At 49.3% G+C, this 16,418-nt stretch overlaps 1 protein-coding gene across 1 annotated transcript in view; it reads left to right on the forward strand.

Annotated features, from left to right (window-relative positions):
• LOC135239706 (basic proline-rich protein) overlaps window positions 1-12,524 on the forward strand; it is a 111,019-nt gene extending 98,495 nt beyond the window's left edge. Inside the window, exon 4 of the mRNA XM_064308578.1 lies at window positions 11,400-12,524. Coding sequence (XP_064164648.1) covers window positions 11,400-11,598 — 199 coding nt within the window. The 3' untranslated portion in view covers window positions 11,599-12,524. The remainder of the gene's footprint in view (window positions 1-11,399) is intronic.
• Window positions 12,525-16,418: the final 3,894 nt, after the last annotated feature.

Genomic DNA, 16,418 nt, shown 5'->3' on the forward strand with positions numbered 1-16,418 from the left:
GCTAATGCCCGCGCTAGCTTGTGCATTTCACGGTTCCCAATGTCGTTCCAAGGTCACGTTCGCACATGGAAAGCGCTCAGCCAACCGTCGAGGGTCGAAAGCTAGCACTTCAGGTGAGACTTCTCACCACGCTCCGCTCTGACAGAATCGCGCCACACGCCTCCGTTCCAACGCAGCCTTGATACCCGACACGCCGTTTTCCGAGAGAGGGTCGCCGAGGGTCCACTGCTAGAGCGCTACCGCTCTCAGCTGCTGCTGCGCGGCCGTTTTTGGTAGCCCCGCCAGAGAAAAACTCTCATCTCTATATTTCTGGATCAAGACACCGATTCCTTAGTTATATTTCATGCTCCCAGTCATTGCCCCCGGCAGTAAAAAGCAGGCTCTGTCGGAGGGGAGAGAGGCTGATTGAATCGCAGGTGTGGGCGCAGTCTGTGTAAAGTGGGGGCGTTTCAATGCGATCTCAGCACTCACTTCATCACCATCTCCCCCCACACCCCACCCACCCCCCTGTCCTGTTGCCGCAGAACATACGGCTATATTTCAAAACCAAGGACTCCGGCTTTGAAGTGTTTTCCAACTTTTTGACAAGCTCCCGTGAATTAGAAATGGCCGCAGCGAGAAATCTGCCACAGCCATCCTCCACCAGCGGGAACACCCAGCCATCGCAGGGCAGCCGTTGAGCTACTGAAATACATAATATAAGGCTTAAGCACTGAGGTGAATTTCAATTCCGGCTTATCTGTGACCGTCTGCGGTCGAGTGCTGCACTGCTGATAAACCACTGGGCCAATCGTGGGGCTTTGAGGATTGGTAGAGCTTACCAGAGCCAGGAACTGAGCCCTCCTGTCCGGTACACAGTAGTGAGATTACCATGTTTCTGGAATGAGAAATCCACCGGGGAAGCCGCAAATATTACCTCTAATGTTACCGACCCCACCCCCCCTGCTTCATTTCTGAACTACATTTCCCATGACGCATACCAACAGGAGAGCAATTACAATTCCATCTGAACTCTAGATGTACACCACTTGCGAACACGTCGCTAGGGAAGCTACAGCAAGGTGTACGAGGTGGAGGAACACAGTTTGCGCAAGAACTACAAGGGGCTGTGAGATGAAAGCAGTTCTAAATCACGTTTTGACTGACCTGACAGCAAATCCTGTGAGACACCCAGAAAACTCACAAGCAAAGACATAATAAAATGACGCTGTCCGTGCCTTTACCCCTGGGAGTTGAGTTGTGAAAACAGAGTTAAAAGACTTTTTTTAACATGTATTAGCTACGTAATTAGTTAACCATGAAAGAAAGTCCACCGGGGCATGATATAGACAGTGTTGCACCCCCAAATCAGTGAAGAAAGCAATTTAACCCTCATGTGATTCCCATAAAAGGTGTTATATTCAGATTAAGTCTTTTTTTTTTACTCAGAGGGCTTAGCAATAAAGATCCTCAACATTCTTCTTCCGGCAGAGTTACACTCATGGTCAAGACTACTGAGGGGGGCTGTGCTTCAGCGGTGGGTAAAACAGTTACTGGCACTCCTGTAGTACTGTGTGGCCTGTTGGGTGTAAAATAGTCCTGGCTCTCCTGAGTATGTGGCGGCTGTGGGGTAAAATAGCACTACATCCCCAAGTGCTGGCAGTGTAAAATATCACAGGCTCGCCTGTAGTACAGCACGTTACCTGTAGGGTGTAAAATAGTCAGTGGCTCTGTAAAATAGGGTGTAAGACTAGTGTCTGAGAGGAGGGTATATGCTTGCAGTGCCCAGCCTGCCACCCTGGAGCACCGTTACTGCCTGAGCCTCTCTGGTGACCTCCAAAGGTGCAGCTCTGGGTTCCGTCCTTTGCCGATGATTGATTGCACTAGCGGCTGTTTTACATCCAGTTAATTTTCACGGACTACAACGCACAGGTACTGAACACAGCGGGCTTCCGACAGCAAAGGCTTCGGGCGCGAGGCGCGTTTTTCCCTGCCGTGCATCGGGAGCACTCATATCCTTATAAGGCAAGGTCAGTGTCAATCATTGCTAAATGGCACTGACAGATCATCTTCACCCTGAGGTTAAAGCGTTCCTTTCAAGCGGGCGAGGGGTGTCTTTCGGGATGCTAATGCGCTCATCAGCGGAGCAGGGGCAGCTTCAGAGCGGTCCGAGGAGCGCAGCACTGACATTATCCATATGCCACGGCCTTCTCAGCCACAGGATCTAAGGCCGGTCAAACATTAACACGGTACTCTGGAAGGGTGGCTGAGACAGCATTTTCCACCTCTGTCAGGCTTAACGCAAGTAGATTGATTTTCTTGTGGAAGAAGGGGGTCCAATCTACCCAAAAAAGGGCCGGTGCGGGTGTAGGTTTTTTTGGGTTTTTTTTAGACCAGCACTAAGACACCTGATTCAACTAGTTAACTAATCATGGTCTTCAGTTATGACCTTGATAAGTGCAATCAGGTGTCTTAGAGCTGGGCTGAAACCAGCACCTATACTGGCTCATTTTGGATAAGACTGGACAACCTTGCTCTACACCATTGTGCACGTAGGGCGTACTGGCCACACGTGACCCAACACACTGTCAAGTGACTCAACACCGGTGTTACAGTTTTGTTCTGTTCAGCTGCTGTACTGCATGAACAGGTTACGTTTACAAAGACGAATGCAATTTTCCACAGCTTCAGACAGAACAAATCAACCTTAATGCAATTACATTACAATAAAAAATATGTTGAATAAATTGCACGTTTTCAGTATTCACTTTGCAAGCCCAAAGGTAAAGGAACTAAAATCTTCAGTTAAAAGCGTGTTTGATCCCATTCTGACAAGATTTCCCATGAGCCAGTGGGGCAGAGCCCAGAGGAAGTGTAGCAAGATACAGTGACACCGTTTTAAAATTATTTCTGTTGACTTCAAGTCGCCCTGGGGAATGAAGACATTGAAATGAAATTCTAGAAAAAATAGATTGCACACAACCTACATGTATGATCTGCATGTTCAGCACCATGGCATCAGGTGTAAAATATGTAATTCAATAACCGCACCTGAGCTGTGCTCATTCGCAGGTAGCGGTATGTGTAAAAGCAGGGTGCAGTAACTCCTTCCAGGAGTGCTGAGGGAAATACTAACACGGAATGATGTGTTGAGAAGGACGTGGGAGAATCTTTTTGTTAGTTTTTTCCCTGTTGGGGATACGGACTGCTTTTCTTTGCCTCCGCACAGTAGCAATTTGCGTGATAATGCTGATTTGGGGAAAGGGGAGAGGAGCGGCATTAATCCTGAAGTGTGTGACACGCGTCGCAGAGGGACGACTCTGAAAACGGAAAAAAAAAGAGGGTGAGGCGGTCGGGGTTTTTCGCGCGGCTCCTGGAGCCGGCCAGGGGTCCGAGCCCTTCTGACGGGGCGCAGGGGAAACAGCTCAGCACAACGGCGGTCCGCGTGATGAATGAGCCGTGCCTTCTGATTTCACAGCGGGTGGGAGGAAGCAGATCCCCGGACCGGGATTAACAAAAGCGCCACACGCACCAGCAGCGAGCAAAAAAAAAAAAACAGAAACACAGAAACACTTGGGAAATGAAGGACAACAAATATATGCAGAGTAGAGGCTATGCACACAGGCGCGGTTAATCCGTTAAGCAAGCAAATAAGGTACCAGCCATTAACGCTAGACAGGCCTGGCTGCTCAGAACTGCAGCAACCAGAGCAGCATGGAAAAACCTCAGTCTCCTATTGAGGCTCAAAGCTGAGCCAACCCAAAAATCAGAAATCAGATTGTTTCCCAAAATGCTTCCCGCCATCCCTCTGATACAACATAACACACGACTACCATCAGAAACCAAAAAGCGGTGGTTAAGCCTACTTCATCGTCATTCACCGTATTAGGAGTGGAGACTGAAAGGGCATTTTGGCGGTTTTATAGTTTTTCTTCGTTATGTTGGCGGTGTTTGTGCAGTGACGGCTCTCGAGAATAAAAAGCAGGAAGTGATGATAAAGTCCAGCTGTCGAGTGTAAGGAGACTGTGTTTATTGTCCCACTGAGCAAAAACTGTGTCAACCAGAAAATAAACGCTTAGCAAATACAAGAAGTTTAAGCTCATGGCAAATATATTTAATGCTATGTGCTCGTAAATGATAAGACTTCCAATACAATGCCGGTGTCTCTGAATCCCCAATATTTTATCACCAGAGTTTTGTGTTGAATGTGAGGAAACCGAATGTTAATTTAATGTGTAATTTAGTTCAACTGAGGGCCCATAAATTATTCAAGTATCAGAAGAATAGAACAGCTGGTCCAGGATCACTTTTGCATTTCTTATAAATGGATAAGGTTACAATAAAGACAGGGTGAACTGCATTCTAGAACAACACTCCTACCCCAAGATCAAGGTTTAAAAGGTCTTGTAAGGGTTTGAAAGGTTTTGTAAGTCTTTTATGAACAAGTTGTTAATGTGTTGGCGAGCGCACACAAATACATTGTGTATGCAGTAAATTTGCACTTAGGAGATCTTTTGCTTTTGCATTGGAAGGTCCAAAAGGAAAATGGGTTTTGCCTACAGCAAGTGCCACGGTTTCGATGTATGTGTGTATGCTAGGTAATGCGTCTGAATTGAATTGAACTGGTTTTAAGTCCCACAGAAATCAGTTTTCCTTTACTTGAGCAGAACCAAACAAGCACTGAAAATCCTGCATAGCATGCCATTAAGGTATGTTGTTAGGAATGCCTGAACACACTATTTAAGACTGCACTGAATTTAGTTCCGTTGTTTTTCACGTAAATAATTTCAGTTAAATTTTCAAGCAAAAAATCACTTAAACATTTGTCTTTTGTGAAAGAGCTTTGTATAAATTTCCCTGAAATATAAACATTTATCTTTCATTTCCCACTTTGCTATGGCACACACAGTAATTGTGCTTTATTTATAAGAACATTTAGCACGTCTAATTGGACGAATATTCAATGAGAAAACCCAGTCAATAGACTGCAGAGCAGCACCTGCAGACTGGCCTGAGAAAATGTGAAAATCTTTTTTTAAATTTTTCCTCATTTGCATTAAGCGCTTCTTTTCAGCACAGATTGGGCTGTGAAGTGTCATTCGCATCAGGAGCATTTTGCTGAGTGCGTATTTAAAAGTGGAGTGGAGGTGAGAAATGCGGGCGTCTCCTTCTTGTGTTCTTCCTATAATCTGCCGGAGTGCTGCATATTAAAAAGCCTCTCGCAAAAAAACCCACAGCAGCGCAGCAGAGTCGAAAGCCATTGTGAGCACCCCCAGCTCCGCCACCCAGACATTTCACAAATGGGCACAGTCTAAACATTCGGCAGCCATCTTGGACACAAATCCAGTGTTTCTTGCCATTTGCTGCAGCGTATGCTTGCTGTTGGCGGTGTTAAAGTATGTAAATCAAATTCTATAAATCCCCGAACGTGGTCCAGAGCGGCCTTTTGAAGCCAGCGTTCCCCATGAATAATGGCGCATTGGAGAGGTACCAAGACAGACGCTGTAATATATTGACAAAGATAACACAGGATTGCGAGGAACCGTATATTACTACGTATTACAGCCTTTGCTGGTCGTTTACATTTTCCCCCCTTTTTACGTTTAAACAGAGTAACAGAAACCTGTCTGTCTTTGAGGGAGCTCGATGGCTTTCCTGGGATTTCCTTTTCGGCTAACATATCGCTAGAAGGACATTTTCATGGAAGTCTGCACTCAGCATTTTGGGAAATCTCGACAGCAGTGGGGAAACAGTTCAGAAGCTCAGCAGCGTCCCAGGAGATTCCAGTTTCTCTCTGAAGTGGAGCCATTTCGAGGGAGGCCTCACAAATCAACGGCTCTTTACCCAGAGTTCCTGCGTACCCCCCCCCCCCCCCCGGCTGTTTCACGCGCTCCGTTTCCACGGGAGACCGATTTCTTTAGCGCTGCCGCTAAAGCGTTTTAGCGTGGGCTTCATCCGGACCGCCCGCACCCCTGAAACAAACGGGGGCTCTCCGAGGCCTCTCAAGCTGTCTTAAACAGAAGAACCGCCTCCGAACAGGTTATTTCACCCTTTATTAAAGATTTACCGGGGAAATCCCAGGCAGTGTGCTGGCGCCGTCGGCGACGCCGCGGCCGTCTGAAGTGAGCTGAGAAGCCCACGGTGGCGGGAAAAAAGAGGGAAAGCCCTCGTCCTGTGCACGGAGTGAGAGAGAGAGAGAGAGTGTTTCCCCTCTCCCCTCCCTGTGAGTCTGGGATTGGCGGTTTGTTACACAGACAGCTGTGCTGAATCCAGGAGGACCCGCAGAGTGCTGACTGGCGTTCACGCTGGTCTTAAACAACAGGGCCCGCACCGCTCGATTGGCTCACGGGGGGGAGGGAGGTGGGGGGGTGTGGAGGAGGGGAGAGGAGGGAGAGAGGTGGAAGGGGAAGGAGAAGGAGCAGGAAGGAAGCGAAACGCAGCCTTAGATCACGCAGCGATAACACCAGTAGTTAGAAGCCGTGGGAGTGCGTGACAGATTGGCGAGAGACCGCTTCCCCGGCGTATCTTCCCCGGATCTGGACGGGAAGAGGCCGACGGGGTCCGCTCTCAGATGCACTTCCCATCCCGGAAAACCAACGGCGTTAAAAAGGCGGAGAGCGGGGAGAGTCCTCGCTTATTTTCCCGCAGACGCGGACGCGTACGCGAGGAATTAGCCTGGCGGCCATTCGTCACCTCTCACAGCATTCGGAAGCGCATTCTCCGAGCGTACCTGCTCATGAATATTCATGGCGAGTGTCTGTCACCAGAGCGCTAATTAGAAGAGGAAGGAGTAAAGATTTGTGTGGCGAGGCCCCGTCTCTGGCGCAGAGGCTTTACAGAGCGAAGGCCCGGCGTGCACAGCATTACAGCGACAGAACACCGAGTGCGTCTGCCCCCTGAGGTGGGGGGGGGGGGGGGACCACTTTCCTTGTCCCTCTGGGTAGACATCATTGTACAAGGATCACTGCACCCTTTTTAAGGGATGGTACACACACATGCACACAAATAAAAAAGCGCACACACACACACAGATGCATACAAGTACACACACACACATGCATGCATGTAAACACACACAAATACAAACACGTACTCACACAAACACAGACACACTGTCTCTCACACACACACACACCATCCTTCTGTCTCTGTTTTTAATCGTGACTCACGGAAGGAAAAGGCCCAGGAACTGCAGATCGCTAATGATCCCGCTTATTAAATGTGTGAAGACACGCTCTGCATCTTTACGCCCAAATTCATTTCATGCGGGAGAACTTCATTTTGGAAGGATCGCCACGGCGACATCTGTCCGTCTCTCTGTTGCCTAGCGATTTCCTTTCGCCGTTCATCGTGTGAGTGCAGCTGGCTTGTGACGGGCAGTCAGGTCCCAGTATTGATGTGCACATGGGCAAAAGCCAGGGGTTACTATGCAGGGTGGAGAGTGGAGAGAGAGAGACCGAGAGAGAGAGAGAGAGAGAGAGAGAGAGGTGTATGGGGGGTTGTTTTTGTTTTCTTCTCTTTTTCCCCTTTTATGGATGTAGGGGTCTGGTTTGTCATTTTGTATGTTCCATTGCTTTTGCAACGCAAGTTTACTTGTCATGTAAATAAAGCACAGTTGAATTTGAATTTGAATATGAGAGACAGAGGGAAGAAGAAAGGGAGAGAGAGCAAAAGAGTGGGAGAGAGAGGGATAGAGGTAGAGGGACAGAGAGAGAGAAACAAACAGATAGAGAGATTGAGAGAGAGAAAGAGACAGAGAGAGAGAATGAGGATAAAGTGAGGTGAAAGAGGACATGCAGCAGCAGCTGTTCTGTCGCTTTTCCAGCGTAATGAAATTGCGTCAGAATAAATTCCTCCACCTACCCCAACATACACCCACCACTCAGACAATCAAACACTACTACACATCACACACACACACACAACCCACACTCAGCAGCACACACACACATCACTCACTACACACACACACAAACAAACCACACTCGCCACACACACACACACACACCACACACACACACACACACTCACTCACACTCACACACACACACACACACACACACACACACACACACACACACACACACTAACTCACACACACTCACACACACACACACACACACACGCACACACACACACACACTAACTCACACACACACACACACACACACACACACTCTACTCCCTCATCCCTTGCACTCGCTGTCTCCCCCTGTCGTTATCCTGGGCTTGTAGGTCATCAAAGCTGACCCCCCCCCCCCCCCCCCATCATACGCTGCTCCAGCGTTTTCCAATCTCTGCCCCCTGTACTAACGGCCATCTGAGCTCCAGTGCTGTTATCTCGTAATGAGGATCCCTTCAGAACTATTTTTTTTCCTCTTGGCAGAAATAAAACGAATAAATAGAAATTAATTTTTTTTTTTTTTTAAAGAGAGAAAAGGCTTTCCGCAGCCGTGTGGAAGCATCCTCTGTGTTCCTGGCCCCAGAGCTGTCCTCTGCTGAACAGTTTCTGCAGTCCAGCCAGAGACACAAGGCCCGCCCGCTTCCTGTCTGTAAGGGAAGGGTGGAGCAGCTGCACTGTGCTGAGAGCCCCCCCCCCCCGTCTATAAGGGAGGGGTGGAGCAGCTACACCTGTATTCAGAGCCCAGCTGTGTAAATGGATGCATTGTTACACAACACAGCATTTAGATAACCTACATGGATCCAGTGTAAATGCTATGTAAAAAGGGTGTAAGCAGCTCTGGATAAGAGCGTCTGCTAAATGCCTGTAATGCAATGTAAATGTAACGGTCTCTGTCGTTTCAGTGGTTACCCTCAGAATTTTCACATTCTTCTTAATGCTTTCCCCCCCCCACCCCCCCCCCACCCCCATCCCACCCCCACCCCCCCAGACCTGGTCTTCATTACCTTGAAATCGCAGAGCCTTTCATGTGCAAATGGAGACCTGCGCCATCAGATAAGGCCAACACAAACACCCAGGCAAATTTTCATTTCAAAGGAGGCGCTATTAAAAGATAAATGACAAATTACACAATCCAGGATTTTAAAAAACCTAATCGTACATCCGCAGTAATTGTTCTTGCTGGCTGCGCTGTTAGGGGTCAACCAGATCAATGGAGCCAATTATCTCATATATTCAGTTAAGTATTAATAAGTTTAAATGAGTTAAGTTTAAATATTTTTTTTAAAGGTCTGATCTTAACATGAGTCCTTATTACATATTATAAATGAGATGTAAATGTGTTATAGAGTGGTTATAAACCTCTGACGTGTAGTATAATCGCTGATTCTCAAAAGTGGCTTGCTTGGAGCGAAGGTATTTGAGCCAAGTAGCACAACTGCTTACGCAGAGAAAATAAAACCACTGCTGGGCAAATCCTTATTGCCGCAGTGCGATTTGGAGAATCAGATCAGAGCATTATGTATTTGCATTTTATTCTCCAGAATGTAAATGTACCCATAAATGCATGAAAACACGAGAACATGAAGTTCTCAGATAATCATCTCACAGATTAGCATGATTAGCTGAGATTAGCAGAGACATGTTCGCACAAGCAGATAAAGAGACTTCGTGCTGAGAGACACGTGTGTGTGTGTGTGTGTGTGTGTGTGTGTGTGCGTGCGCACGTGTGCATGCGCGTATTTGTGTGCGTGCATGTGCATGCCTGTTTATGTGCATAAACTGTGTGAATATGTCTCTACACTTCACCCAGCTATCTCCAAACCCCACCCACCTCTCTCTACACTCCGCCCATCTCTCTCCACGCTCCACCCACCTCTCTCTACACTGCGCCCATCTCTCTCCACGCTCCACCCACCTCTCTCTACACTCCACCCATCTCTCTTGCGCACTTATGCCTCATTAGGGGATTAAAATAAATCTTAACTCTGGATTGAGGCACACACAGGAACAGCCGCAGCAGAGGAAAGAAAGAGAAACTGGGGGGGGGCGAAAGAGAGGGAGCATAAAAGGGGGGGGGGGGGTGTGGAGGAAACCAAAGGGACGGATGATGATCTGGTGTTCTGAGAATTGGTTCTGTTCCTCTGGGCGTAGAGCAGAGATAATTAGGGCCGGGGGCGAGTGCCTCCCCCCGGCGCATGTCTTGCTCATGTTGGACAACATTGGCGTGGGGGGTGTGATTTATCATAGGCAGTAATTATGTGGGAAGAGAGGAATTGCTATTGGGTAAAATGCAGAGGGGCGGGGACTGTTTCCATGTGAGTCTCTGTTTCAGAGTCAGGGGCCCCAGCACACACGAGCACACAATGCCTGTGCGTGTGTGTGTGTGTGTGTGTGTGTGTGAATGTGTGTGTGTGCGTGTGCACGTGTGTGTGTGTGTGTGTGTGAGTGTGCGTGTGCACGTGTGTGTGTGTGTGTGAATGTGAATGTGTGAGTGTGTGTGTGTGCGTGTGAATGTGAATGTGTGCGTGTGTGTGTGTGCGCATGTGTATTTGTGTGTGTGTGTGTGCGTGTGTGCAAAGCAGGGGTGAGGGGTTTTTGGGTAAGAGTGACAATTCCTCCACATACAGTAAAGATGCCTACAGGCCTGGGGTCGATATCAATTCATTTCAGTCAATTAAGGAAATCCTGAATGCTTTCAAAACGCCTGTAATGATCTTTCACTGATAAGTTGAATTTAAATCACACATTCTTAAGTTAAGAAACCTGCACACGGGAGACAGAAGGGGACTCCACCAGCAGCGAGGCCATCCCAGAACCTTCCTTCACTGCCGTCCAAACTGTGTTCAGCCACAAAGTGAACTTCCTCCCCCTCCAAAGTCACAGGGCCGTCCCCAGCCAGCAGCACCCCCCCCCCCCCCAAAAAAAAGAGGCCTGAGTTTTAATCTCTGCAGCTCCACTGCAATGAGGCGCCCCCCCCTCCCCACCCCCCTAACTAGGCCAGCGCACCCTCAGCAGGAAGCAACTCATAAAAAATAACAGCGGGGGCGGCGGGGGTGCGTAAGGGGGGCGGGAGAGTGGGGAAATAAAACTCCCAGCTAATACTGTAACTGCTGACAAAAATCAGCCCACAAGCAAATGCGGAGCGTAGCAGCCTGCCTCCAATTTAGCAGCTCCTTCATTATTCATGCGGAGCTCAGCGCCCGACTCCCGCGTCACCGCCGCCGCCAGGGCTATTAGCCGCCGCGCGCACGCATTCAGAATCGCCCCCGACGACGCGCTGCGCGTCTGCACACGCACAGCGCGGTCCGTAAGGGTTCGGACCGCCACGCTTCACTGGCGGTCTTGGATCCGTACTCCAGCATGCTGGATTTGAAGTGAAACCACGAATACGAGGTTTTAAAGTGCAGACTGTCAGCGTTGAGGGTGCTGATGAAGTCTTCCTTCTCTCCCCCCCTTCTCTTCTCCTCATCCCCCTTTCTTCACCTCCTCCTCCTGCTCTCCTCTCCTCCCTCCTCAGTGTGGAGCACGATTTTCGGCTACAGGAGGGACAGTTCACCCGGGCGTGGAGGATCTCTGACCCCCCGGACTCGGACCACAGCTCCCCCCAGACAGGCCCCGCCCCGACCCCGCCCCCACGCCACGAGGACTCGCCCCTGCCCCCCCGCCCCTCCCACGCCGTCAAGAAGAGCCGGAGGAAGTGCTTCTGGTTCCTGTGAACCCCTGCTGTCACCTGCCAGGGGGAAAACCAGGGGCTGTCAGGGGGAGGAGCCAGGAGCTGGCAGGAGGAGGAGCCTAGAGCAGGCAGGGGGATGGGCCAGGGGCTGGCAGGGGGAGGAGCCAGGAGCTGACAGGGGGAGGAGCCAGGAGCTGACAGGGGGAGGAACCTGGAGCAGGTAGGCAGGGGGAGGGGCCAGGGGCGAGCAGGCAGGCAGTGGGAGGGGCCAGGGGCGGGAAAGCAGGCAGTGGGAGGGGCCAGGGGTGAGCAGGCAGGTAGTGGGAGGGGCCCTGGGCGGGCAGGCAAGGGGAGGGGCCAGGGGCAGGTAGCCACATTGGGAAGGATTCAAACATTAGTGCAGACCTACTCTTCCTAGGACTTTAAGCAACTGTAATGCCCTGAGAGAGAGACAGAGTGTATTATGGGAGGATGGAGTTGGACGGAACAACAAAAGAAGAAAATAGAAAGGAGAGGTGAGAGGAATAAGGGAAATGGAGGACAGAGGAGAAAGAGGAGGGAAAAAATAGAGGAAGAGGAGGGAAGAGGAGCAGGAGCTGAATAACGGACTGGGAGAATCACAAATGTTACTCATCACCTTGGAGATATGAGGGTCAGAACACCAGCTTTTATACTTTTAAAAAAGACCTTTCCGAAAAAGGGTTGTTACTACGACTATTTCAAACTTTTAAATCAACAGACAAACTGACTACACACAAACGCTCCGTAACATACGCTGAAAGAATAAATATTACTATGTGAATCATTAAGAAAATTATTGAATAAAAATTGTACATAATAGAGAATTCTACTGTTTGTGAATGCTATATTTCAGAAAACATGTACCGCTCTATAAAATATTTTACTACACAGTTTCTGCGTGTCTTTTGCCTCAGAGACAGTTCCGCTCAGAAAAGTCGACCGCAACTATGGAATGTGCCCTTCAGCTGTTCAAATCGATGGGAGTGTACCTTCAAAAATGGCCTTTGAACCGTAAGGTTTTGACGAGTAGCACTTTGCCTGACCTATACACATTAAATTCTACATAATGTCATCATAATCATGACATCGGTCATATCCAGGAATGACACAGTCCTACAGACCATAAAGAATAACAGCCCATTCATTTTGGCAGCTCGTTCATCCAAACATTTTGCAGGTAGGCTTGGACAGTTGAAAAAAGATACTCTGATATTGAATGCTTTCAAATGACTCTAATGGTGCAACGGCTTGCGACCAGTTGAGGTCAAAAGAAGGTTTGTTCAGGAAGATGGATTCAATACCTTAATGAATCTGTCCACAACACATTTTATTACTTCAACAACAAACTTCATAGCTAGCTAGCTTGTTTTCGAACTTGCTCTCAAGGTCATTGCTTCACTTAATGGCTGCATTCTGGCCAAATATTCAGATTAATATTAATATATTACAAGTCTCCAGTCTCAATAAATGTCCATTAAATTCACCAATGGACTACAACCCTAGCAAGCACCATTATCCGTTGATTCCCATTGTAACATGGGCATCTGGTCAATTCCTTCAACCATCTTGGGTGCTAGTATTGCATGTTGGGAGTTGTTGGGCAAAACGCTTGTCCTGAATTGGTCCGCTGCACATGCAGCTGTATAAATGTTTAAAATTCCACCTGTGTACGCTTAGATCCCCCCCCCATCCCCCCCCAGATAAAGGATCTTCCAAGCAAATAAATAATGCAATTTCATCTGGGAATGGGAGAGAAAGGGAAATATTTGTTTGCTGTGCCTTTTCAGTTGGAACTTTTTTAAAAAGGAAAACACACACAAATGCAATTACCCAGTCCGCTTCCCCCGACTGACCTGTGATGTGTGCTGAGCGAGAGGTCCTTGCGTGCGTTAGGGCAGCGTGCTTGTTAGCGGGGCAGAATTCGGAAAGTCCAGTTCTGTGTGTGTGGGGGGGGGGGGGGTGGAGTGTTGGAGAGTTGGGAAAGGCCAGCTCTGTGAGGTTATATGGGGGGAAGGCTGGCAGGGTGATGGGCCTGGATTTCAGCCCAGAGTTCAGAGTTCCAGAGAGCTCTTTTCTCTGCCAAAGAAAGGGGGTGAGAACCAGAGCACTGTTGCCGTGAGATTTAGAGACAACCCATACCTACACCCCCCCCCACACACACACACACACACGCACACACTCACTCCTCTCCCTGAAGCACACTCCCCCAGCCAACACATCTGTGTGCAGTGTCAGTCATTACTCTAGGAGAACACTATAGAGCTGAATAACTAGCGAGAGAGAGAGAGAGAGAGAGAGAGAGAGAGAGAGAGTGTGAGTGTTTATGTGTATAAAGGCTCATTAGAGTGACTCAGTGAAGGTGACCATTGGGAATCAGGCTGTGTGGCTGTGACTCTGGGGAATGAGTCTCGGGTCGATGAGCTTGGCTCCGCTCGATCCACTCCCTGCTCGTCAGCCGCAGAGGGCACTGGCGATCAGTCACGTTCAGGTCACGCGTCTGACTCCCCCCCCCCAAACGCCAGCTGGGCAGTGCCCGTATCTCACTGGAAGCCCTGATGTACACCCAGCACCCAGAGCCTCCCCACAGCACCACAGCCCGTTCTGGCTTCAATCCTAAACTCACAAAACACACGAATCACTGTGTGAGCGAGTCAGTGAGTCTGTGAGTCTGAGTCAGTGAGTGAGCGAGTGAGTCTGTGAGTCTGAGTCAGTGAGTGAGCGAGTGAGTCTGTGATTCTGAGTTCCATTTTACCGTGGAAACGGTTGTGGCTCCATGTCAGGTCTTCACTACAAATGCACGCAAGTTCATTTTATAAATGAGCCCCCTGCAGTTTATATAGTCTAATGCGCAAATGAATAAAGCACTTTCTCAAGGATGTAATATGCCACAACTGTGCATTTATTAATCACAAAATCCCTGTTTATTTCTTAACACAAAAACTATTCAAATGGCTAATACCTGTAGCCTAAAACAACATAAATGACTTACTCTGTTAAGTTTGTTTAACTTCTTTCATCATCCAATTTTATAAAAATCTTCAGAACAGAAGGGAAACATAGCCTGCCATGGGAACATTATTTAGCCTAAATTGTTAGCTGACCAGTAACGTCAGCACAGGGAATGAACTTTGGGTGCATGAACATGATTCACCGCATGAAATTAAAGCCTGTATATCCATGTTAATTACAAAACGCAGGATCCAAAACTAGTATTCGAATGCTCAAATTTAGGTTCGAACTTCAAAAAAAAAAAGATTTTCCAATAGTTTTCGAACTTCGAATATTTCTTGACAGCCCTATTGTGCATGTGTATGTGCATGTATGTATGTGTGTGTATATGCATGAGTGTGTCTGTGAGTGTCTATGAGTGAGTGTATATTAGCGTATGTGTGTGTGTTTGTGTGTGTGTACGAGTATGTGTGTATGTGTGTGAGTGTGTTTGTGTGTAAAAGCCACACTGCAGGACAGGCTCTGTGCCTGTAATGTTCAGTATTCACTGCAGGCTGCTTCCCTCATACCCAATTCTCAGCACCTTTTTGAGGGGGGGAGGCTGTAAACAGCACCGAGGGGACACAAACAATTTCTGCACCTTTTCCCATTAAAGCACGCAGACGCGCGCCACGACGCGCACACAGCTGAGCTTTCATTAGCCACCGCGTCCGCAAATCAGATTTTACGCCTCGCATCGGGAGAACGCTGCGCACCGAACCTGCGTCTTCCCGTCCGAAGAAAGCCTTGACCAGGCAGAATATTGCCTCCGGTAGTTATGAGCGCACGTTTCTCAGTTAATACATGCATAATGTGGACCTCGCGTTTCTCCGGAGCCCGCAAATGAGCTTTTGCACGGGTAGCATTTCATGGATTTATTTCTCTGGCAAAAAAAAAAAAAAAAAAAGACAGTATGTTTTGTGAGCGGGAACTGGTTTGTGCACGAGGAGGCGACTCCTCCGCCGTAGACTCTACCCCCCCCCCCCCCCCCCCCCCACGCGCAGGGTGACATGAACGGCTGCTCCGCGGCACCGCGCACATCTCCTTTCTGTATCAGCTATTTTCCGGTCCTCTCGGCCCTGATGGAGCCGATCGGCCTTATCGCCCCGCGCGCCGCGAGCTAGCCCCGCGTACCTCAGCGCTCTGTGCTCTCAGAGCTGCTCCACCGCCGCCCTCAACACCCACCGCCAACCGCCTCCCTCAACACCCACCGCCAACCGCCTCCCTCAACACTCACCACGAACCGCCTCCCTCAACACTCACCACAAACCGCCTCCCTCAACACTCACCACGAACCGCCTCCCTCAACACCCACCGCCAACCGCCTCCCTCAACACCCACCGCCAACCGCCTCCCTCAACACCCAACGCGAACCGCCTGCCCTCAACACCCACCGCCAACCGCCTCCTCAAACACCCAACGCGAACGCTCCTCAACACCACCGCAACCGCTCCTCAACACACCACCGCCAACCGCCTCCCTCAACACCCACCGCCAACCGCCTCCCTCAACACCCACCGCCAACCGCCTCCCTCAACACCCACCGCCAACCGCCTCCCTCAACACCCACCGCCAACCGCCTCCCTCAACACCCACCGCCAACCGCCTCCCTCAACACCCACCGCAAACCGCCACAAAGGCTTTCTTCATTAAACACCTCCACAGACAATAGAGCGCTATTAAAGCGGCTACCGGAACTGTTTATTAGCTATGAGAGCTGAACGTGAACACAGGTGCGTAGCTCTTAGCACACGCCGCCCCGCCCGAATGATTGGCAGGAGGGCCCAGGGTGGAGGTATTACGGCAAACGCAGCTTAAACAGGAAGTGGGAGGAATTACTGGTATAAATGCGGA

The sequence above is a fragment of the Anguilla rostrata genome, chromosome 14 (genome assembly GCF_018555375.3).
Source record: "Anguilla rostrata isolate EN2019 chromosome 14, ASM1855537v3, whole genome shotgun sequence".
NCBI classification, from domain to species: domain Eukaryota; kingdom Metazoa; phylum Chordata; class Actinopteri; order Anguilliformes; family Anguillidae; genus Anguilla; species Anguilla rostrata.